This window comes from Oncorhynchus nerka, linkage group LG22, assembly GCF_034236695.1.
Source record: "Oncorhynchus nerka isolate Pitt River linkage group LG22, Oner_Uvic_2.0, whole genome shotgun sequence".
NCBI classification, from domain to species: domain Eukaryota; kingdom Metazoa; phylum Chordata; class Actinopteri; order Salmoniformes; family Salmonidae; genus Oncorhynchus; species Oncorhynchus nerka.
This window is the reverse complement of record NC_088417.1, coordinates 104,418,596-104,443,572: the sequence shown is the minus strand read 5'-3', so window position 1 is coordinate 104,443,572 and position 24,977 is coordinate 104,418,596. Positions and strand designations below refer to the sequence as shown.

Below are 24,977 nucleotides of genomic sequence, written 5' to 3'. Positions count from 1 at the left end.
CAATACTTTGTTATATACCCTTTGTTGGCAATGACAGAGGTCAAACGTTTTCTGTAAGTCTTCATGAGGTTTTCACACACTGTTGATGGTATTTTGGCTTGCACAATTGGTGGCTGACTAAATACTTTTTTGCCCCACTGTATGGTAACCAAAACGCCCTCCATTCACCTTATATGGTAACCAAAACGCCCTCCATTCACCTTATATGGTAACCAAAACGCCCTCCATTCACCTTATATGGTAACCAAAACGCCCTCCATTCACCTTATATGGTAACCAAAACGCCCTCCATTTACCTTATATGGTAACCAAAACGCCCTCCATTCACCTTATATGGTAACCAAAACGCCCTCCATTCACCTTATATGGTAACCAAAACACTCTCCATTCACCTAATATGGTTACCAAAACACCCTCCATTTACCTTATATGGTAACCAAAACACCCTCCATTATTTAGTTTATCAATTGATTGTGTTTCTATGTCCTGCAATGGAAGCAGGTTGGCAGCTTCAAGTTCCTTGGTGTCCACATCACCAACAAACTATCATGGTCCAAACAAACCAAGACAGTCGTGAAGAGGACATGACAAAACATATTCCCCCTCAGGAGACTGAAAAGATTTGGCATGGGTCCTCAGATGCTAAAAAGGTTCTACAGCTGCACCATCGAGAGCATCCTGACGGGTTGCACCACCGCCTGGAATGGCAGCTGCTCGCCCTCCGACCGCAAGGCGCTACAGAGGGTAATGCGAACGGCCCAGTACATCACTACGGCCAAGCTCCCTGACATCCAGGACCTCTATACCAGGCGGTGTCAGAGGAAGGCTCTAAAAATTGTCAAAGATGTACCGGTACCCCCTGTATATAGCCTCCACATTGACTCTGTACCGGTACCCCCTGTATATAGCCTCCAAATTGACTCTGTACCGGTACCCCCTGTATATAGCCTCCACATTGACTCTGTACCGGTACTCCCTGTATATAGTCTCCACATTGACTCTGTACCGGTACTCCCTGTATATAGCCTCCACATTGACTATGTACCGGTACCCCCTGTATATAGCCTCCACATTGACTCTGTACCGGTACCCCCTGTATATAGCCTCCACATTGACTATGTACCGGTACCCCCTGTATATAGCCTCCACATTGACTCTGTACCGGTACCCCCTGTATATAGCCTCCACATTGACTCTGTACCGGTACCCCCTGTATATAGCCTCCACATTGACTCTGTACCGGTACCCCCTGTATATAGCCTCCACATTGACTCTGTACCGCTACCCCCTGTATATAGCCTCCACATTGACTCTGTACCGCTACCCCCTGTATATAGCCTCCACATTGACTCTGTACCGGTACCCCCTGTATATAGCCTCCACATTGACTCTGTACCGGTACCCCCTGTATATAGCCTCCACATTGACTCTGTACCGGTACCCCCTGTATATAGTCTCCACATTGACTCTGTACCGGTACCCCCTGTATATAGCCTCCACATTGACTCTGTACCGGTACCCCCTGTATATAGCCTCCACATTGACTCTGTACCGGTACCCCCTGTATATAGCCTCCACATTGACTCTGTACCGGTACCCCCTGTATATAGCCTCCACATTGACTCTGTACCATAACACCCTGTATATAGTCTCCACATTGACTCTGTACCGTAATACCCTGTATATAGCCTCCACATTGACTCTGTACCGTAACACCCTGTATATAGTCTCCACATTGACTCTGTACCATAACACCCTGTATATAGTCTCCACATTGACTCTGTACCGTAATACCCTGTATATAGCCTCCACATTGACTCTGTACCATAACACCCTGTATATAGTCTCCACATTGACTCTGTACCGTAATACCCTGTATATAGCCTCCACATTGACTCTGTACCATAACACCCTGTATATAGTCTCCACATTGACTCTGTACCGGTACCCCCTGTATATAGCCTCCACATTGACTCTGTACCGTAATACCCTGTATATAGCCTCCACATTGACTCTGTACCGGTACCCCCTGTATATAGCCTCCACATTGACTCTGTACCATAATACCCTGTATATAGCCTCCACATTGACTCTGTACCGTAATACCCTGTATATAGCCTCCACATTGACTCTGTACCGTAATACCCTGTATATAGCCTCCACATTGACTCTGTACCGTAATACCCTGTATATAGCCTCCACATTGACTCTGTACCGTAATACCCTGTATATAGCCTCCACATTGACTCTGTACCGTAATACCCTGTATATAGCCTCCACATTGACTCTGTACCGTAATACCCTGTATATAGCCTCCACATTGACTCTGTACCGTAATACCCTGTATATAGCCTCCACATTGACTATGTACCGTAACACCCTGTATATAGCCTCCACATTGACTCTGTACCGTAATACCCTGTATATAGCCTCCACATTGACTCTGTACCGTAATACCCTGTATATAGCCTCCACATTGACTCTGTACCGTAATACCCTGTATATAGCCTCCACATTGACTCTGTACCGTAATACCCTGTATATAGCCTCCACATTGACTCTGTACCGTAATACCCTGTATATAGCCTCCACATTGACTCTGTACCGTAATACCCTGTATATAGCCTCCACATTGACTCTGTACCGTAATACCCTGTATATAGCCTCCACATTGACTCTGTACCGTAATACCCTGTATATAGCCTCCACATTGACTCTGTACCGTAATACCCTGTATATAGCCTCCACATTGACTCTGTACCGTAATACCCTGTATATAGCCTCCACATTGACTCTGTACCGTAATACCCTGTATATAGCCTCCACATTGACTCTGTACCGTAATACCCTGTATATAGCCTCCACATTGACTCTGTACCGTAATACCCTGTATATAGCCTCCACATTGACTATGTACCGTAACACCCTGTATATAGCCTCCACATTGACTCTGTACCGTAATACCCTGTATATAGCCTCCACATTGACTATGTACCGTAACACCCTGTATATAGCCTCCACATTGACTCTGTACCGTAATACCCTGTATATAGCCTCCACATTGACTCTGTACCGTAATACCCTGTATATAGCCTCCACATTGACTCTGTACCGTAATACCCTGTATATAGCCTCCACATTGACTCTATACCGTAATACCCTGTATATAGCCTCCACATTGACTCTGTACCGTAATACCCTGTATATAGCCTCCACATTGACTCTGTACCGTAATACCCTGTATATAGCCTCCACATTGACTCTGTACCGTAATACCCTGTATATAGCCTCCACATTGACTCTGTACCGTAATACCCTGTATATAGCCTCCACATTGACTCTGTACCGTAATACCCTGTATATAGCCTCCCCCTGTATATATTGTTATTTTACTGCTGCTCTTAAATTACTTGTTACTTTTATTTGTTTTTCTTATCTGTATTTTTTTTTTTTTAACTGTTGTTCTTGTTGGTCTTGTTGGTCTTGTTGGTCTTGTTGGTCTTGTTGGTCTTGTTGGTCTTGTTGGTCTTGGCTGTGTGCCAGACTGGGGTGAAGGTTCACCTTCCAACAAGACAACGACTCTAAGCACACAGCCAAGATAACAAAGGAGTGGCTTCGGGACAAGTCTCTGAATGTCCTTGAGTGGCCCAGTCAGAACCCAGTCAGAGCCCAGTCAGAGCCCAGTCAGAACCCAGTCAGAGCCCAGTCAGAGCCCAGTCAGAACCCAGTCAGAACCCAGTCAGAGCCCAGTCAGAACCCAGTCAGAACCCAGTCAGAACCCAGTCAGAGCCCAGTCAGAACCCAGTCAGAACCCAGTCAGAACCCAGTCAGAACCCAGTCAGAGCCCAGTCAGAACCCAGTCAGAACCCAGTCAGAACCCAGTCAGAGCCCAGTCAGAACCCAGTCAGAACATCTCTGGCGAGACCTGAAAGTAGCTGTGCAGCGACGCTCCCCATCCGACCTGCTTGAGAGGATCTGCAGAGAAGAATGGGAGAAAATCCCCAAATACAGATGTGCCAAGATTGTAGAGTCATAAGACTTGAGACTGTAATCACTACTAAAGGTGCTTCAACAAAGTACTGAGTAAAGGGTCTGAATACTTACGTAAATGTGATATTTAATCAATTTGCACAAAAAAAATGTTTTTGCTTTGTCATTATGGGGTATTGTGTGTAGATTGATGAGGGGGAAAAAACTATTGAATCAATTTTAGAATAATGCTGTAATGTAACAAAATGTGGAAAAAGTGGAAGGGGCCTGAATACTTTCCTAAAGCCCTGTAGACCCCGCTGAGCCGACATGAAATATGGCTCAGAAAACCTACCTCAAAACCGCTGAGAAATTGCGTTATACTCAGAATTGTCCCATTATCCCAACTGTTGGGAAGATTGAAGGACCGCTAAGCAGGTGTAACAGTTAGCATAGTGGGACAGTACAATTCAAACAGCAAATGGCATTTTCACATGTGAAAGTTTTTGCGCCTGTCTGCCTACCTACCTACCTGTCTGCCTACCTACCTGTCTGCCTACCTACCTGCCTGTCTGTCTACCTACCTCTCTGCCTACCTACCTACCTCTCTGCCTACCTACCTACCTGCCTACCTACCTACCTACCTGTCTGCCTACCTACCTGTCTGCCTGCCTACCTACCTACCTCTCTGCCTACCTACCTGTCTGCCTACCTACCTACCTACCTACCTCTCTGCCTGCCTACCTACCTACCTACCTGCCTGTCTGCCTACCTACCTGTCTGTCTGCCTACCTACCTGTCTGCCTACCTACCTACCTACCTACCTCTCTGCCTACCTACCTACCTGCCTACCTCTCTGCCTACCTACCTGTCTGCCTACCTACCTGTCTGCCTACCTACCTGTCTGCCTAACTGCCTACATTCCTGCCTGCCTGTCTGCCTGCCTGCCTGCCTGCCTGTATGTGTGCCTACATGCCTGCTTGCATGTCTGCCTACATGCCTGCCTGCCTGTCTGCCTGCCTGCCTGCCTGTCTGCCTACCTCTCTGCCTACCTACCTGTCTGCCTACCTACCTCTCTGCCTACCTACCTACCTACCTCTCTGCCTACCTACCTACCTGCCTGCCTACCTACCTGTCTGCCTTCCCTACCTGTCTGCCTACCTACCTACCTCTCTGCCTACCTACCTGCCTGTCTGCCTACCTACCTGTCTGCCTACCTACCTACCTCTCTGCCTACCTACCTACCTACCTACCTGCCTGTCTGCCTACCTACCTGTCTGCCTACCTACCTACCTACCTACCTCTCTGCCTACCTACCTACCTGCCTACCTCTCTGCCTACCTACCTACCTGTCTGCCTACCTACTGTCTGTCTGCCTAACTGCCTACATTCCTGCCTGCCTGCCTACAAACCTGCCTGCCTGTCTGCCTGCCTGCCTGTCCGTGTGCCTTCATGCTTGCTTGCCTGTCTGCCTACATGCCTGCCTGTCTGCCTACATGCCTGCCTGCCTGCCTGCCTGCCTGCCTGTCTGGGTGCCTGCCTGTCTGTGTGCCTACATGCCTGCTTGCCTGTCTGCCTACATGCCTGCCTGCCTGCCTGTCTGGGTGCCTACATGCCTGTCTGTCTACCTACCTGTCTGCCTACCTACCTACCCTCTCTGCCTACCTCTCTGCCTACCTACCTACCTACCTACCTACCTGTCTGCCTACCTACCTGTCTGCCTTCCCTACCTGTCTGCCTACCTACCTACCGCTCTGCCTACCTACCTGCCTGTCTGCCTCACCTACCTGTCTGCCCCACCCACCACCTACCTACCTACCTCTCTGCCCACCTACCTACCTACCTGCCTGTCTGCCTACCTACCTGTCTGCCTACCTACCTACCTACCTCTCTGCCTACCTACCTACCTACCTGCCTGTCTGCCTACCTACCTGTCTGCCTACCTACCTACCTACCTACCTACCTCTCTGCCTACCTACCTACCTGCCTACCTCTCTGCCTACCTACCTGTCTGCCTACCTAACTGTCTGCCTACCTACCTGTCTGCCTACCTACCTGTCTGCCTAGCTGCCTACATTCCTGCCTGCCTGTCTGCCTGCCTGCCTGTATGTGTGCCTACATGCCTGCTTGCATGTCTGCCTACATGCCTGCCTGCCTACATGCCTACCTCTCTGCCTACCTACCTACCTACCTGCCTGTCTGCCTACCTACCTGTCTGCCTACCTACCTACCTACCTACCTACCTCTCTGCCTACCTACCTACCTGCCTACCTCTCTGCCTACCTACCTGTCTGCCTACCTAACTGTCTGCCTACCTACCTGTCTGCCTACCTACCTGTCTGCCTAACTGCCTACATTCCTGCCTGCCTGTCTGCCTGCCTGCCTGTATGTGTGCCTACATGCCTGCTTGCATGTCTGCCTACATGCCTGCCTGCCTACATGCCTGCCTGCCTGCCTGCCTGTCTGTGTGCCTACATGCCTGCCTGTCTGCCTGCCTGCCTGTATGTGTGCCTACATGCCTGCTTGCCTGTCTGCCTACATGACTGCCTGCCTGCCTGTCTGCCTGCCTACCTCTCTGCCTACCTACCTGTCTGCCTACCTACCTCTCTGCCTACATACCTACCTACCTACCTACCTACCTACCTACCTACCTACCTGTCTGTCTACCTACCTGTCTGCCTTCCCTACCTGTCTGCCTACCTACCTACCTCTCTGCCTACCTACCTGCCTGTCTGCCTACCTACCTGTCTGCCTACCTACCTCTCTGCCTACCTACCTACCTACCTACCTACCTACCTGCCTGTCTGCCTACCTACCTGTCTGCCTACCTACCTACCTACCTACCTACCTACCTACCTACCTACCTACCTACCTCTCTGCCTACCTACCTACCTGCCTACCTCTCTGCCTACCTACCTGTCTGCCTACCTACCTGTCTGCCTACCTACCTACCTGTCTGCCTACCTACCTGTCTGCCTAACTGCCTACATTCCTGCCTGCCTGCCTACAAACCTGCCTGCCTGTCTGCCTGCCTGCCTGTCTGTGTGCCTACATGCCTGCTTGCCTGTCTGCCTACATGCCTGCCTGTCTGTGTGGCTACATGCCTGCTTGCCTGTCTGCCTACATGCCTGCCTGTCTGCCTACATGCCTGCCTGCCTGTCTGGGTGCCTGCCTGTCTGTGTGCCTACATGCCTGCTTGCCTGTCTGCCTACATGCCTGCCTGCCTGCCTGTCTGGGTGCCTACATGCCTGCCTACCTGTCTGCCTACCTACCTACCTACCTACCTACCTACCTGCCTACCTCTCTGCCTACCTACCTGTCCGCCTACCTAACTGTCTGCCTACCTACCTGTCTGCCTACCTACCTGTCTGCCTAACTGCCTACATTCCTGCCTGCCTGTCTGCCTGCCTGCCTGTATGTGTGCCTACATGCCTGCTTGCATGTCTGCCTACATGCCTGCCTGCCTACATGCCTGCCTGCCTGCCTGTCTGTGTGCCTACATGCCTGCCTGTCTGCCTGCCTGCCTGTATGTGTGCCTACATGCCTGCTTGCCTGTCTGCCTACATGACTGCCTGCCTGCCTGTCTGCCTGCCTGCCTGTCTGCCTGCCTACCTCTCTGCCTACCTACCTGTCTGCCTACCTACCTCTCTGCCTACATACCTACCTACCTACCTCTCTGCCTACCTACCTACCTACCTACCTACCTGTCTACCTACCTGTCTGCCTTCCCTACCTGTCTGCCTACCTACCTACCTCTCTGCCTACCTACCTGCCTGTCTGCCTACCTACCTGTCTGCCTACCTACCTCTCTGCCTACCTACCTACCTACCTACCTACCTGCCTGTCTGCCTACCTACCTGTCTGCCTACCTACCTACCTACCTACCTACCTCTCTGCCTACCTACCTACCTGCCTACCTCTCTGCCTACCTACCTGTCTGCCTACCTACCTGTCTGCCTACCTACCTACCTACCTGTCTGCCTAACTGCCTACATTCCTGCCTGCCTGCCTACAAACCTGCCTGCCTGTCTGCCTGCCTGCCTGTCTGTGTGCCTACATGCCTGCTTGCCTGTCTGCCTACATGCCTGCCTGTCTGTGTGCCTACATGCCTGCTTGCCTGTCTGCCTACATGCCTGCCTGTCTGCCTACATGCCTGCCTGCCTGTCTGGGTGCCTGCCTGTCTGTGTGCCTACATGCCTGCTTGCCTGTCTGCCTACATGCCTGCCTGCCTGCCTGTCTGGGTGCCTACATGCCTGCCTACATGCCTGCCTGCCTGCCTGTCTGTGTGCCTACATGCCTGCCTGCCTACCTGTCTGTCTGCCTACATGCCTGCCTGCCTGCCTACATGCCTGCCTACCTGTCTGCCTACCTACCTACCTACCTACCTACCTCTGCCTGGACCCCTGACCTGACCTACCCTGTCTGCCTACCTACCTGTCTGCCTAACTGCCACACATTCCTGCCTGCCTGTCTGCCTGCCTGCCTGTATGTGTGCCACATGCCTGCTTGCATGTCTGCCACATGCCTGCCTGCCTACATGCCTGCCTGCCTGCCTGTCTGTGTGCCTACATGCCTGCCTGTCTGCCTGCCTGCCTGTATGTGCCTAACATGCCTGCTTGCCTGTCTGCCTACATGACTGCCTGCCTGCCTGTCTGCCTGCCTGCCCTGCCCCTACCTCTCTGCCTACCTAGTTGTCGGGCCCTACCTACCTCTCTGCCTACATACCTACCTACCTACCTCTCTGCCTACCTACCTACCTACCTACCTACCTACCTGTCTGTCTGGGTGCCTGCCTGTCTGTGTGCCTACATGCCTGCTTGCCTGTCTGCCTACATGCCTGCCTGCCTGCCTGTCTGGGTGCCTACATGCCTGCCTGCCTGCCTGTCTGTGTGCCTACATGCCTGCCTGCCTACCTGTCTGTCTGCCTACATGCCTGCCTGCCTGCCTGTCTGGGTGCCTACATGCCTGCCTACATGCCTGCCTGCCTGCCTGTCTGTGTGCCTACATGCCTGCCTACATGCCTGCCTGCCTACCTGTCTGTGTGCCTACATGCCTGCCTGTCTGTCTGTCTACATGCCTGCCTACGTATCAGTGTGCAGTGCTGAGTCTGAGGTCTGGTTGGACCCCTGATGACACACCCAGCAGAGTAAAACACACACGCACACACGCACACACACACACACGCACACACACACGCACGCACACACACATGCACGCACGCACGCACACACGCACACGCACACACGCACACACGCACACACGCACACACGCACTCAGCAGAGACCACAGAGACAAATCCTCTTAACGCTGATAAACAGGATGTAAAGTAACAGGTTGGACTCGGCTTTAAAACAGATTAGGCCTAACACACACTCACTCTAATAGCGAGTGCTTCCCCAATTCCTACTCCCTATACAGTGTACTACAGTTGACACGGGCCCTTAAGGATCTGGTTAAAAAAAGTACTCCACTATAAAGTGAATATGGCACCATTTGGGAAGCACCCAGGAAGATGTAACGAGGTGCTCTTCATAACGACTGGAGGTACAGAACACAAAGGGGTTACCCAGGACGGACCGGAGATACACAGAGAGGACAAAACATTAGGAACACATGTCTTAATATTGAGTTTACAACCCCTTTTGCCCTCAGAAAAGCTTCAATTTACCTGAGCATGGACTCTACAAGGTGTTGAAAGCATTCCACAAGGATGCTGGCCCATGTTGACTCCACAAGGTGTTGAAAGGGTTCCACAAGGATGCTGGCCCATGTTGACTCCACAAGGTGTTGAAAGCGTTCCACAAGGATGCTGGCCCATGTTGACTCTACAAGGTGTTGAAAGGGTTCCACAGGGATGCTGGCCCATGTTGACTCTACAAGGTGTTGAAAGGGTTCCACAGGGATGCTGGCCCATGTTGACTCTACAAGGTGTTGAAAGGGTTCCACAAGGATGCTGGCCCATGTTGACTCCACAAGGTGTTGAAAGGGTTCCACAAGGATGCTGGCCCATGTTGACTCTACAAGGTGTTGAAAGCGTTCCACAAGGATGCTGGCCCATGTTGACTCTACAAGGTGTTGAAAGCATTCCACAAGGATGCTGGCCCATGTTGACTCTACAAGGTGTTGAAAGGGTTCCACAAGGATGCTGGCCCATGTTGACTCCACAAGGTGTTGAAAGCGTTCCACAAGGATGCTGGCCCATGTTGACTCTACAAGGTGTTGAAAGCGTTCCACAAGGATGCTGGCCCATGTTGACTCCACAAGGTGTTGAAAGGGTTCCACAAGGATGCTGGCCCATGTTGACTCCACAAGGTGTTGAAAGGGTTCCACAAGGATGCTGGCCCATGTTGACTCCACAAGGTGTTGAAAGGGTTCCACAAGGATGCTGGCCCATGTTGACTCCACAAGGTGTTGAAAGCGTTCCACAAGGATGCTGGCCCATGTTGACTCTACAAGGTGTTGAAAGCGTTCCACAAGGATGCTGGCCCATGTTGACTCCACAAGGTGTTGAAAGGGTTCCACAAGGATGCTGGCCCATGTTGACTCCAATACTTCCCACAGTCCTTTGGGTGGTGGACAGTTCTTGAAAAACACGGGAAACTATTCAGAGTGAAAAACCCTTCTTGACACTCTAGTGTGCCTGGCACCCACTACCATGCCCATTCAAAGAAACTTCAATCTTTTGTCTTGCCCATTCACCCTCTGAATGGCACACATACACAATCCATGTCTCAATTCAATTGTCTCAAGGCTTATAAATCCTTCTTTAACCACGTGTCTCCTCCCCTTCATCTACACTGATTGGAGTGGATTTAACAAGAGAAATCAATAAGGGAACATAACTTCCACCTGGATTCACCTGGTCCGTCTATGTCATGGCAAAAGGTGTTCTTAATTTGTTGCAGTGTAATTGACCAGCGTCACTGGGTTAACCTTGCAATGTTTGTGTTTCTATCTAGAAATGGTGATCGTAAAGTTTATTAGTGTAGGCACTGTTAGCGATCTTTACCCTCTTGTTCTCTTCTGTGTACTATACAGACTGTTCCTGTAGACAGAACAACTGTGTTTGATGATAACAGAAAGCATTTCTTAACCTGACCTTTACCTGCGTTCTTCCTCCCTGCATCTTCTGAATCCTTCTCTATTTCTTTACTCACTTCCTGTCACTCGTTACTCTCTGTCCTCCTATTCACTCCTGAATGCACCCTTCTCTATTTCTTTACTCACTTCCTGTCACTCATTACTCTCTGTCCTCCTGTTCACTCCTGAATGCACCCTTCTCTATTTCTTTACTCACTTCCTTTCACTCGTTACTCTCTGTCCTCCTGTTCACTCCTGAATGCACCCTTCACTATTTCTCTCCCTGTTTAGCTCTCCCACTTGAACCCTGTAACTCACTCCAAGCCAACACTATTTCTGTGGCTCAACTGTGCACTAAACATCACGCACACCAAACCCAAGTGCTCAGTCCCTAGGCACCCCCCTAGCCTCTCAACACAGAATGAAAGATAAAGAAAGAGCTAAGAGAAAAAGAAAGAGAGAACTAAGAGAAAGAGCAGTCTGCTCTTCCCACTCGGTTGAAGCCAAGTGGGAAGGATTATTTTAAAAGTATTTAAGTCTGATCAATACACTGGTAGAAGTCAACAGTTAAAAACGCCAAGATATCTACATGGACATACGTTATTGTCTCATTTGTATCAAAATGTCATTGTTATTGTTAGTTAAAAGTCTACAGTTAAAAATGCCTTTGGAAAGTAATTCCCCTTGAATCTCTCCACATTGTGTTACATTTTCAGCTTTCTTCTAAAATGGATTAAATGAAAAATAAATCCTCAGCAATCTCTTTGGCCACTATACGGAGTCGTCTGAACCATCGCCGGAACCCCAACAGATGCTAGCCAGCTAACTAGCTACTAGCTAGTAGTCATCAGCCACCTCTAGCACGGACAACTCTCGCCAGTCTGCGCAGAGCGACTCAAACCAGAGCAATTTGGACTTATTTTTCTCCATATCTCCGTATTCCTACTGCAAACTCTGAACCTTTTTTTCTCTTCTTTTTCTTCACCTGGACCATCGCAGCTAGCTAGCTGCTACTCGAGTAGCCACTCCTGGCTAACGTCACTGTCCCGAAGCAATAACCAATTAGCCTGGAGCTAGCCTTGCTAGGCCCATCTCCCGGCTAGCCAAAGAGGTCCATCAGGCTCTACTTGGGCTACAATACCTCTTTTTGCCAACTGGCTTGGACCCATGACGACTCGTCACGACTGGAACACCGACGTGATTCGCCCGATAGGGTTTTTCCTCAACTGGCTCCGCAGTCGCTTCATCCGCTAGCATGCTAGCCGCGGCCTGCTAGCTGTCCAGAGCACATCGGACTGTTAGCTTAAAAGGCCCACCGGACAAATTCATATCACGAGAGGTCGTGACGTCCCTCCAAGGCCCATCTGTTAGCTTGCGCTAGCCCCAAGCTGCCTGAAGCCACTCACTGGACTCCTATGATCACTCGGCTACGCATGCTTCTCCCTAACGTCAATATGCCAATATACTCTAAGCACAGTTTTACCATCACTGTATCCACATCCTACCATACCTTTTGTCTGTACATTATGCCTTGAATCTACTCTACCATGCCCAGAAATGTGATTCTGAACGTACTAGTCGACCTGTTATTCGAGCCTTTAGCTGTACCCTTATCCCACTCCTCCTTTGTTCCTCTGGTGATGTGGAGGTTAATCCAGGCCCTGCAGTGTCTAGCTCCACTCCTATTCCCCAGGCGCTCTCTTTTGCTGACATCTGTAACCGTAAAAGCCTTGGTTTCATGCATGTTAACATAAGAAGCCTCCTCCCAAAGTTTGTTTATTCACTGCCCTAGCACACTCTGCCAACTCGGACGTCCTTGCCGTGTCTGAATCCTGGCTCAGGAAGACCACCAAAACCCCTGAAATTTCCATCCCTAACTATAACATTTGCTGACAAGATAGAACTGCCAAAGGGGGCGGTGTTGCAATCTACTGCAGAGATGGCGTATAGAGTTCTGTCTTACTATCCAGATCTGTGCCCAAACAATTCGAGCTTCTACTTTTAAAAATGCACCTTTCCAGAAACAAGTCTCTCATCATTTCCGCTTGCTATAGACCACCCTCTGCCCCCAGCAGTGCCCTGGACACCATATGTGAACTGATTGCCTCCCATCTATCTTCAGAGCTAGTGCTGCTAAGTGACCTAAACCGGGACATGCTTAACAACCCAGCCATCCTACAATCTAAGCTTGATGCCCTCAATCTCTCACAAATTATCAATGAACCCACCAGGTACAACCCCAAAGCCGTATACACGGCACCCTCAGGACACCCCGGCCAGGTCGATTAGAAAGGCCTGCTCGCTGAAGTGTTTCAGGGAGCGTTTTACAGTGATGAGTGGAGGTCGTTTGACCGCTGACCCATTACGGATGCAGGCAATGAGGCAGTGATCGCTGAGATCTTGGTTGAAGACAGCAGAGGTGTATTTAGAGGGAAAGTTGGTTAGGATGATATCTATGAGGGTGCCCGTGTTTAAGGCTTTGGGGAGGTACCTGGTAGGTTCATTGATCATTTGTGTGAGACTGAGGGCATCAAGTTTAGATTGTAGGATGGCTGGGGTGTTAAGCATGTTCCAGTTTAGGCCGCCTAGCAGCACGAGCTCTGAAGATAGATGGGGGGCAATCAGTTCACATATGGTGTCCAGAGCACAGCTGTGGGCAGAGGGTGGTCTATAGCAGGCGGCAACGGTGAGAGACTTGTTTTTAGAGAGGTGGATTTTTAAAAGTAGAAGTTCAAATTGTTTGGGTACAGACCTGGATAGTAGGACAGAACTCTGCAGGCTATCTTTGCAGTAGATTGCAACACCACCCCCTTTGGCAGTTCTATCTTGTCTGAAAATGTTGTAGTTTGGAATTAAAATTTCAGAATTTTTGGTGGTCTTCCTAAGCCAGGATTCAGACACAGCTAGAACATCCGGGTTGGCAGAGTGTGCTAAAGCAGTGAATAGAACAAACTTAGGGAGGAGGCTTCTAATGTTAATATGCATGAAACCAAGGCTATTACGGTTACAGAAGTCGTCAAAAGAGAGCGCCTGGGGAATAGGAGTGGAGCTAGGCACTGCAGGGCCTGGATTCACCTCTACATCGCCAGAGGAACAGAGGAGGAGTAGAAAAAGGGTGCGGCTAAAAGCAATAAGAATTTGTTGTCTAGAACGTCTGGAACAGAGAGTAAAAGGAGGTTTCTGGGGGCGATAAAATAGCATCAAGGTATAATGTACAGACAAAGGTATGGTAGGATGTGAATACTGTGGAGGTAAACCTAGGTATTGAGTGATGAAGAGAGAGATATTGTCTCTAGAAACATAATTGAAACCAGGAGATGTCATTGCATGTGTGGGTGGTGGAACTAATAGGTTGGATAAGGTATAGTGAGCAGGACTAGAGGCTCTACAGTGAAATAAGCCAATAAACACTAACCAGAACAGCAATGGACAAGGCATATTGACATTAAGGAGAGGCATGCTTAGTCGAGTGATCAAAAGGGTCCAGTGAGTGGAGAGGTTGGTTGGGGGTCACGGCGATTTAGACAGCTAGCCAGGCCATCGGTAGCAAGCTAGCATAGGATGGAGGTCTGTTCTGCCTTATTATTATTCGACCATGCTGGTCATTTATGAACATTTGAACATCTTGGTCATGTTCTGTTATAATCTCTACCCGGTACAGCCAGAAGAGGACTGGCCACCCCACATAGCCTGGTTCCTCTCTAGGTTTCTTCCTAGATTTTGGCCTTTCTAGGGAGTTTTTCCTAGCCACCGTGCTTTTACACCTGCATTGTTTGCTGTTTGAGGTTTTAGGCTGGGTTTCTGTACAGCACTTTGAGATATCAGCTGATGTACGAAGGGCTATATAAATACATTTGATTTGATTTGATTTGTTATTAGCCACGTCGTGCGTTCCGTCAGTAGATTAGTGGGGTTCCATGTGGTAGAGGGGATTCATCCAAATCACACACACAAAAAACAATAGATACAGTTATAGAGGCCCAAGAAGATTCGATTGTCCGATTGTCTATTCAGATAGCAGCCGATAAGACAGCTAACGGTTAGCAGGCTGAAGATGGGCGTTCAGGTAACGTCGCGACGGAGGAGCCAGCCGGATAACTCCTTCGGGTAGATAACGTCGGCAGTCCAGTTGTGAAGGCCCGGTGGGGCTCCGCGTATGCAGTAAAACGGGTCCGGATAGGTGACTGCAGCCCAGGAGTGATTGATGGAACTCTTCAGCTGGCTAGCTCCGGAATAATTTATGTTTGCTCCGGAATCGACGAAAGCCGATAGTCACACGGATAGCAGCTAGCTAGCTGTGAGATCCAGGTATGAATGTCCAGAGTTAGCGGTTGAAAACTGCTGTGCAATGTTGACATCCTTCCTCCCAGAGATGTGAAAGCCTCACTCAGATGGAACCAGGTTTCAGCTGCTGTGCAATGTTGACATCCTTCCTCCCAGCGATGTGAAAGCCTCACTCAGATGGAACCAGGTTTCAGCTGCTGTGCAATGTTGACATCCTTCCTCCCAGAGATGTGAAAGCCTCACTCAGATGGAACCAGTTTTCAGCTGCTGTGCAATGTTGACATCCTTCCTCCCAGAGATGTGAAAGCCTCACTCAGATGGAACCAGTTTTCAGCTGCTGTGCAATGTTGACATCCTTCCTCCCAGAGATGTGAAAGCCTCACTCAGATGGAACCAGGTTTCAGCTGCTGTGCAATGTTGACATCCTTCCTCCCAGAGATGAAAGCCTCACTCAGATGGAACCAGGTTTCATGTGAAAGCCTCACTCAGATGGAACCAGGTTTCAGCTGCTGTGCAATGTTGACATCCTTCCTCCCAGAGATGTGAAAGCCTCACTCAGATGGAACCAGTTTTCAGCTGCTGTGCAATGTTGACATCCTTCCTCCCAGAGATGTGAAAGCCTCACTCAGATGGAACCAGTTTTCAGCTGCTGTGCAATGTTGACATCCTTCCTCCCAGAGATGTGAAAGCCTCACTCAGATGGAACCAGGTTTCAGCTGCTGTGCAATGTTGACATCCTTCCTCCCAGAGATGTGAAAGCCTCACTCAGATGGAACCAGTTTTCAGCTGTTGTGCAATGTTGACATCCTTCCTCCCAGAGATGTGAAAGCCTCACTCAGATGGAACCAGGTTTCAGCTGCTGTGCAATGTTGACATCCTTCCTCCCAGAGATGTGAAAGCCTCACTCAGATGGAACCAGTTTTCAGCTGCTGTGCAATGTTGACATCCTTCCTCCCAGAGATGTGAAAGCCTCACTCAGATGGAACCAGGTTTCAGCTGCTGTGCAATGTTGACATCCTTCCTCCCAGAGATATGAAAGCCTCACTCAGATGGAACCAGGTTTCAGCTGCTGTGCAATGTTGACATCCTTCCTCCCAGAGATGTGAAAGCCATCCCCCGGACTGGACAACCCAGCAAACATATATTTTTGAGAAGATCAAGACTTCTATAATGAAAAGCACATGGACATTACATATATTCTCACAGAAATATGAAATACGTTCTCAGGCTAGATTCCATTGTTAATATCGTAACATGGCCTGAACCAAAGTTTACTCCAAGGATCTGATGATATAGGCCTGTATATTGATTTTACCTAAGCCTTTACGTGTTTGTGTGTTTGAAGTTTTTCTTAAATTGTAGACTGCTATTTTTAGCACTTGAAGTTAATTAACAAAGTATTTTATAGTTGAAATCTTTTCTCAGCTTTTTGAAGGACTACTTCACTGCTATAGCACATGGCCACAGTCACATGCTCCAAAGTGAATTCTTTAAGAGATGGGTGGGTTTAACCTTTGTCTAGGCATGTCAGTTAGGAACACATTTTTATTTACAATGAAGGCCTACCCCCTGGCCAAACTCTAACTCGGACGACGCTGGACCAATTGTGTGCCGCCCTACAGGGGATGTGAACCATGCTAAATGGGCGTAAACAATGAACAGCACTGTAGCTGTTCAATGTGAAAGGTTATCTTTGTTATACAACAATAGTCCATTTAATATGTTAAATGGTTTGCCTGATGGGGAAACTCAGAGAATTCATTTTGGCAATTTGGTGAAAGTATTCCTTTACTAAATATATGTTTCCCAATGATTAATGTAGAGCAAGTGTGAACACCACAGCAAAATGCCTTTTCGTCCTAAATGGGATTCTAAGTGTATCACCTTTTAAAGCTGCATTACTTGCCCATGTTTCATCCAACTACAGTGTCTGATGCCATGTAGAAGCTCTGAGTCTCTACTTCCTCATGTTTCCTCCAACTACAGTTTCTGATATGCCATGTAGAAGCTCTGAGTCTCTACTTCCTCATGTTTCCCCCAACTACAGTTTCTGATATGCCATGTAGGAGCTCTGAGTCTCTACTTCCTCATGTTTCCTCCAACTACAGTGTCTGATGCCATGTAGAAGCTCTGAGTCTCTACTTCCTCATGTTTCCTCCAACTACAGTTTCTGATATGCCATGTAGAAGCTCTGAGTCTCTACTTCCCCATGTTTCCTCCAACTACAGTGTCTGATGCCATGTAGAAGCTCTGAGTCTCTACTTCCTCATGTTTCCTCCAACTACAGTGTCTGATGCCATGTAGAAGCTCTGAGTCTCTACTTCCTCATGTTTCCTCCAACTACAGTGTCTGATGCCATGTAGAAGCTCTGAGTCTCTACTTCCCCATGTTTCCTCCAACTACAGTGTCTGATGCCATGTAGAAGCTCTGAGTCTCTACTTCCTCATGTTTCCTCCAACTACAGTGTCTGATGCCATGTAGAAGCTCTGAGTCTCTACTTCCTCATGTTTCCTCCAACTACAGTGTCTGATGCCATGTAGAAGCTCTGAGTCTCTACTTCCTCATGTTTCCTCCAACTACAGTTTCTGATATGCCATGTAGAAGCTCTGAGTCTCTACTTCCTCATGTTTCCTCCAACTACAGTTTCTGATATGCCATGTAGGAGCTCTGAGTCTCTACTTCCTCATGTTTCCTCCAACTACAGTTTCTGATATGGCATGTAGAAGCTCTGAGTCTCTACTTCCTCATGTTTCCTCCAACTACAGTGTCTGATGCCATGTAGAAGCTCTGAGTCTCTACTTCCTCATGTTTCCTCCAACTACAGTTTCTGATATGCCATGTAGGAGCTCTGAGTCTCTACTTCCTCATGTTTCCTCCAACTACAGTGTCTGATGCCATGTAGAAGCTCTGAGTCTCTACTTCCTCATGTTTCCTCCAACTACAGTTTCTGATATGCCATGTAGAAGCTCTGAGTCTCTACTTCCTCATGTTTCCTCCAACTACAGTTTCTGATATGGCAATGAGAAGCTCTGTCTATACTTTTATCCAATGTAAAAACACCATTTAAAATGTTGCTACATAACACCGAATTTAGGTGGTGGGTCACGTTTGAGCCGATCCGAAGATGATTTCCTTGAGCTGAGACACTTTTCTTCGATGTGTAAATGATCAGACTATTCGTTTCACTTCTTGAAAAAAAAAATGTAATTGATGCAATTAACTTACGGGCCTATCAGGCTGGTCACTAGATCTCCCAGCACTCATGGGGATCAGAGCTGGGTCAGACTTCCCTCATCCCCTTCCCCTTCCCCCCCTCCCCTCCTTTATGGAGTCAATAAGAAATTAGTGTGAGGAAATATTCTGTGTAATTAGAAGACTGAGCTGCATGTCTCTGGAGACCATAACAACCCTGCCTTTCCCCACTCTCTGACTATGAGAGGTCTGTCTGTTGTTCAATCTCCTGGGAGATTCCCAACTTTGACCTGCTATATCCCAAACAGTACTAACAAGCATCATCCTTTGACCTGCTATATCCCAAACAGTACTAACAAGCATCATCCTTTAATCTGCTATATCCCAAACAGTACTAACAAGCATCATCCTTTGACCTGCTATATCCCAAACAGTACTAACAAGCATCATCCTTTGACCTGCTATATCCCAAACAGTACTAACAAGCATCATCCTTTGACCTGCTATATCCCAAACAGTACTAACAAGCATCATCCTTTGACCTGCTATATCCCAAACAGTACTAACAAGCATCATCCTTTGACCTGCTATATCCCAAACAGTACTAACAAGCATCATCCTTTAATCTGCTGTATCCCAAACAGTACTAACAAGCATCATCCTTTGACCTGCTATATCCCAAACAGTACTAACAAGCATCATCCTTTGATCTGCTGTATCCCAAACAGTACTAACAAGCATCATCCTTTGACCTGCTGTATCCCAAACAGTACTAACAAGCATCATCCTTTGACCTGCTATATCCCAAACAGTACTAACAAGCATCATCCTTTGATTGTGAGTTTTGATGTGTTTATTCTGTTGAAACTGTAGCCGACATAGCTGGGGCTGAGCTGGGCTGGGCTGACCTGGGGATGAGCTGGGTTGGGCGGGGCTGGGGTTGAGCTGGGGTTAAGCTGGACTGGGAATGAGCTGGGGTTGAGCTGGGCTTGGGTTGAGCTGAGTTGAGCTGGGACTGAGCTGGGACTGATACTGATGAGGATTGGTCCAGGCAGCCTGAAAAGAGTTGGTGTGGTTTGTGTGAGCATTTATGAAGTACCACTCACCCCATTCTTTGGGTAGGCTATCCACCCAAGGTCCCCCATGACAGAGCGAGAGTCCAGTAAGTTCACTGCAGAAACACAGGAAGGACACAGTTATTATGTAGAACACATTTGGGAAGATTTTAAATGAAAAACACCCAAATTATAGTGATCATTCAGTGAGCCACACAATAGACAGACCTACTGGTACCTAACAGTACAGACAGACCTACTGGTACCTAACAGTACAGACAGGCCTACTGGTACCTAACAGTACAGACAGACCTACTGGTACCTAACAGTACAGACAGGCCTACTGGTACCTAACAGTACAGACAGGCCTACTGGTACCTAACAGTACAGACAGGCCTACTGGTACCTAACAGTACAGACAGGCCTACTGGTACCTAACAGTACAGACAGACCTACTGGTACCTAACAGTACAGACAGGCCTACTGGTACCTAACAGTACAGACAGACCTACTGGTACCTAACAGTACAGACAGGCCTACTGGTACCTAACAGTACAGACAGGCCTACTGGTACCTAACAGTACAGACAGACCTACTGGTACCTAACAGTACAGACAGACCTACTGGTACCTAACAGTACAGACAGGCCTACTGGTACCTAACAGTACAGACAGGCCTACTGGTACCTAACAGTACAGACAGACCTACTGGTACCTAACAGTACAGACAGACCTACTGGTACCTAACAGTACAGACAGACCTACTGGTACCTAACAGTACAGACAGACCTACTGGTACCTAACAGTACAGACAGACCTACTGGTACCTAACAGTACAGACAGACCTACTGGTACCTAACAGTACAGACAGACCTACTGGTACCTAACAGTACAGACAGGCCTACTGGTACCTAACAGTACAGACAGGCCTACTGGTACCTAACAGTACAGACAGGCCTACTGGTACCTAACAGTACAGACAGGCCTACTGGTACCTAACAGTACAGACAGGCCTACTGGTACCTAACAGTACAGACAGGCCTACTGGTACCTAACAGTACAGACAGGCCTACTGGTACCTAACAGTACAGACAGACCTACTGGTACCTAACAGTACAGACAGGCCTACTGGTACCTAACAGTACAGACAGGCCTACTGGTACCTAACAGTACAGACAGGCCTACTGGTACCTAACAGTACAGACAGGCCTACTGGTACCTAACAGTACAGACAGACCTACTGGTACCTAACAGTACAGACAGGCCTACTGGTACCTAACAGTACAGACAGACCTACTGGTACCTAACAGTACAGACAGGCCTACTGGTACCTAACAGTACAGACAGACCTACTGGTAACTGAACAGTACAGACAGACTTACTGGTAACTGAACAAAATAGACAGACTTACTGGTAACTGAACAGTACAGACAGACTTACTGGTAACTGAACAAAATAGACAGACCTACTGGTAACTGATCTGACAGACCTACTGGTAACTGAACAGTACAGACAGACTTACTGGTAACTGAACAAAATAGACAGACCTACTGGTAACTGATCTGACAGACCTACTGGTAACTGATCTGACAGAGCTACTGAATAGTACAACAGCAGTAACCAAATATAGTTGAAGTGACCTTTGCTAAATGTTGCTTAACAAGTCGCTCTGGATAAGAGCGTCTGCTAAATGACTTAAATGTAAATGTAAATGTAATGTTAAGGGCACAACGACCAATGCCTTCGCCAATGAAAAGTCAACATTCCTTCTCCAATGAAAAGTCAACATGCCTTCACCAATGAAAAGTCGACATTCCTTCACCAATGAAAAGTCAAGATTCCTTCACCAATGAAAAGTCAACATGCCTTCACCAATGAAAAGTCAACATGCCTTCGCCAATGAAAAGTCATCAATTCTTCACCAATGAAAAGTCAACATTCCTTCACCAATGAAAAGTCAACATTCCTTTACCAATGAAAAGTCAACATTCCTTCACCAATGAAAAGTCAACATTCCTTCACCAATGAAAAGTCAACATTCCTTCACCAATGAAAAGTCATCATTCCTTCACCAATGAAAAGTCATCATTCCTAGCATAACAAACTGTCTATTTAAAGTTTCTGAAAAGTAGGTCTTGGTTTGTTCCAGCTGATTGGCAGGCAGGCTAACAGACACTGTCTAGCACTCCAGATAGAACAGTGCCCTTAGGAAAATATCCTAATTAGGAGAAAAAGTGGAAATATGTTGTAGTGTAGTCGATGATAACAGGGAGATGATGTCTTTCTCCAAGAGAGGATGTAAGGAGATCCTCTTGGTGTACATCAGTAGACGAGAGGACAACCCTTTCCCCATAGTGAAACTAAGTTTATTATTCTCATAGTCAGAGAATTCAGATGATTCATGGTGGTTGTCACCATTGAATCAAATCGAATGTTATTGGTCACATACAAATGGTTAGCAGATGTTACTGTGAGTGTAGCAAAATGCTTCTATGTCCGACAGTGCAGTAATATCTAACATGTAATGATGTATTCCCAGAGTGGATACAAGGATGTAAGAAGGTAGTAGTGTATTTTGTTTACATTACGTTCAGCAGAAAAAGACAAATGTTTGAACAGCAAATCCTCCTCAGAGTCCAACAGAAGCAAATTCATTCGTAATAATTGTTTGAATGGACAAACTCTTTATCCATACAGTGTGTATCGATTTCAAAACACCAAGGGACACATTTCACATGTGGGAGAGTTATTTACATTTACATGGCGTCACTTCACTTAATCACTGTGGATATATTGTGTTGACGTCAAATCCTATCTGTATCACACGTTATGTCCCAGAGGTGCTCTTATTTTCACCAGAACCCGTTGAGCCCTAGTGCACTATATAGGGAATAGGGTTCTATAGGGCTCTGGTCTAAAGTAGTGCACTATATATAGGGAATAGGGTTCCATAGGGCTCTGGTCTAAAGTAGTGCACTATATATAGGGAATAGGGTTCCATAGGGCTCTGGTCTAAAGTAGTGCACTATATATAGGGAATAGGGTTCTATAGGGCTCTGGTCTAAAGTAGTGTACTATATAGGGAATAGGGTTCCATAGGGCTATGGTCTAAAGTAGTGTACTATATAGGGAATAGGGTTCTATAGGGCTCTGGTCTAAAGTAGTGCACTATATAGGGAATAGGGTTCCATAGGGCTCTGGTCTAAAGTAGTGCACTATATATAGGGAATAGGGTTCTATATGGTTCTGGTGCAATATATAGGGAACATTTTCCATTTGGGACACACAGCCTCTGAATCAGACCATTAGGCTGAATTCCTGTGGGGTTAGGGTGCTGTTATGTAGTGATGCTGTTTGTTAGGCCTAGTCATCATCAGCTGGGGCTATTCAACTGCAGCAAACACACACACACACACACACACACACGTGCACACACACACGCGCGCGCACGCTCGAACGAACGAGCACACTTCTCAATATATGACAGAATGACAAGAAATATAATGGACAGGATGTCAAGAAATATAATAGACAGAATGTCAAGAAATATAATGGACAGAATGTCAAGAAATATAATGGACAGAATGTCAAGAAATATAATGGACAGAATGTCAAGAAATTTAATGGACAGAATGTCAAGAAATTTAATGGACAGAATGTCAAGAAATATAATGGACAGAATGTCAAGAAATTAACAGTATGTTTAGAGGTGAAAATACTATAACTACATTTAAAAGAGAATCTCCTGAGACTCTATTTTGACTATAATTTATCACAAATAGTGTCCGCATGTATGGTAGAGAGATAGGAGGGCTCATTTATGATATGTGACATTGATGACGTCTCATTACATTTGTATGAACGTTTTTATAATTAAGTCCTAAGGATTTCTAATATCATAGTTCCTGTTACAGAAAGAACATTTTGGAACTTTCCCCTGGCCATTACTGAATGTCACAAATCTATATCAAATTCATAGTAGCCTAAATAAGGGGAACTTCACAACCGGACAATGTCATCACTAGTCGAGCTGACCTCATGTCTGTCTGATAATGACATGATAATGTCTTATAGGCGGTAATGGCATCATTTATCACAGGATATTTAAATGCTGTTCACGCACAGTCTTCCGGTCAACCAACAAGACGGTTGGAAACACATGAGGAAAATTGCTGAACTTTCACAGCACTTAAACTACACTACTCTATTTGTACAGCCCGTCAATGTTTGACTAAATACAATATCTATTTGGTATATAGAATATCAAACACGGTGTCAAGAAGTTGTCACGCTGGTATTGATCCGGAATGAAATGATCGCTTGGTGCTGTAACAATGCCTGAGAGAGACTCACTCTTCCTTCGCATCAATATCACTGAGACCGAGCCTATTTACAAACCATTTTTAAAGCAAAATGTAGAACGTTCATAATGAGTAAAAACCGACATGTCAATTGCATTGCGCGTCTCGCAATCAATGCTTTTTTGCCAACTGGCATCTTTATCAGTGTCGGGCATCAGCCTTGTTCAAAGGTAATGATTGCTTTCATGGCAAGGTAATAAAAGGTGTATAACAATCAAATGTATTGACACATTATAAATACATGTTTTAACTATGTCCACGTACCTTCATTAGCAGGTATAGATAGAGTCCTGTGCACTGCAAGGCTGAAAAAGCACGTCCACACTTTCAAGTAAAACCGTCCACCACAATTCCACGCCAATGTCATTTTTTTCATTTAAAATGGTGAGAAAACGAAGGCGTGATGAATGAACCGGTAATTCAGTTCAGTGCGGAAACGCTCCTAAAGTGAATAGTGGAGACATCTGTGTCCTTATTGTCCGTCTATTGAGAGATAAAAGCGTATTTACGCGGTCGGTAGGTCCGTCTGTACGCAGGCACACGGCTAGAGAGGAGAGGAGAAGTGGAGCGCGCTGAATTTGGAGAGGCAGATGAGAGGAGGAGGAGAGGAGAAGAGCTGCACAGCGCCGCCAGCCTGAAGCAGGCGGGGGCGGAGTGAACTTCAGAGCAGAGGGAGACTCCAGTGGGCATAGAGGCTCTCCGCTCCAACACTACCACATACACACAAAGAGCACTACAGCCCGTTGCCCTCTATCAAACAGTACACGAATGACCCCTAATATCAGGCACGAAACACCATAGACTGAACCAGAATACTGCTTTAAAGGAGACGTTGAATATGGCAAAATCTCATTTAAACCCAGGAAGCAGCCATTCAACTTGGCTTTCACCGGCTTTTCAAGCTTAATGTCAAAATACGTTTCGCTGAGCAACTATCATCACTACCGCCGTTCAGGCCGGTATGTAAATTCCCCAAAAATATCTAAATAAAAGGTTACATGCAACCAAAAAAAGGTCTTGTCTGCAAAGTCTGTATT

The 24,977-nt window shown here is 47.2% G+C and overlaps 1 protein-coding gene across 1 annotated transcript in view; it reads right to left on the bottom strand.

Annotated features, from left to right (window-relative positions):
* LOC115126250 (ephrin type-A receptor 5) overlaps nt 1-24,515 on the bottom strand; it is a 241,084-nt gene extending 216,569 nt beyond the window's left edge. Inside the window, exons 1-2 of the mRNA XM_065007686.1 lie at nt 24,205-24,515; nt 19,632-19,696 (exon numbers count right to left, since the gene is read on the bottom strand). Of these exons, the coding sequence (XP_064863758.1) occupies nt 19,632-19,696; nt 24,205-24,316 (177 nt within the window). The 5' untranslated portion in view covers nt 24,317-24,515. The remainder of the gene's footprint in view (nt 1-19,631; nt 19,697-24,204) is intronic.
* Between the last annotated feature and the right edge of the window lie 462 nt (nt 24,516-24,977).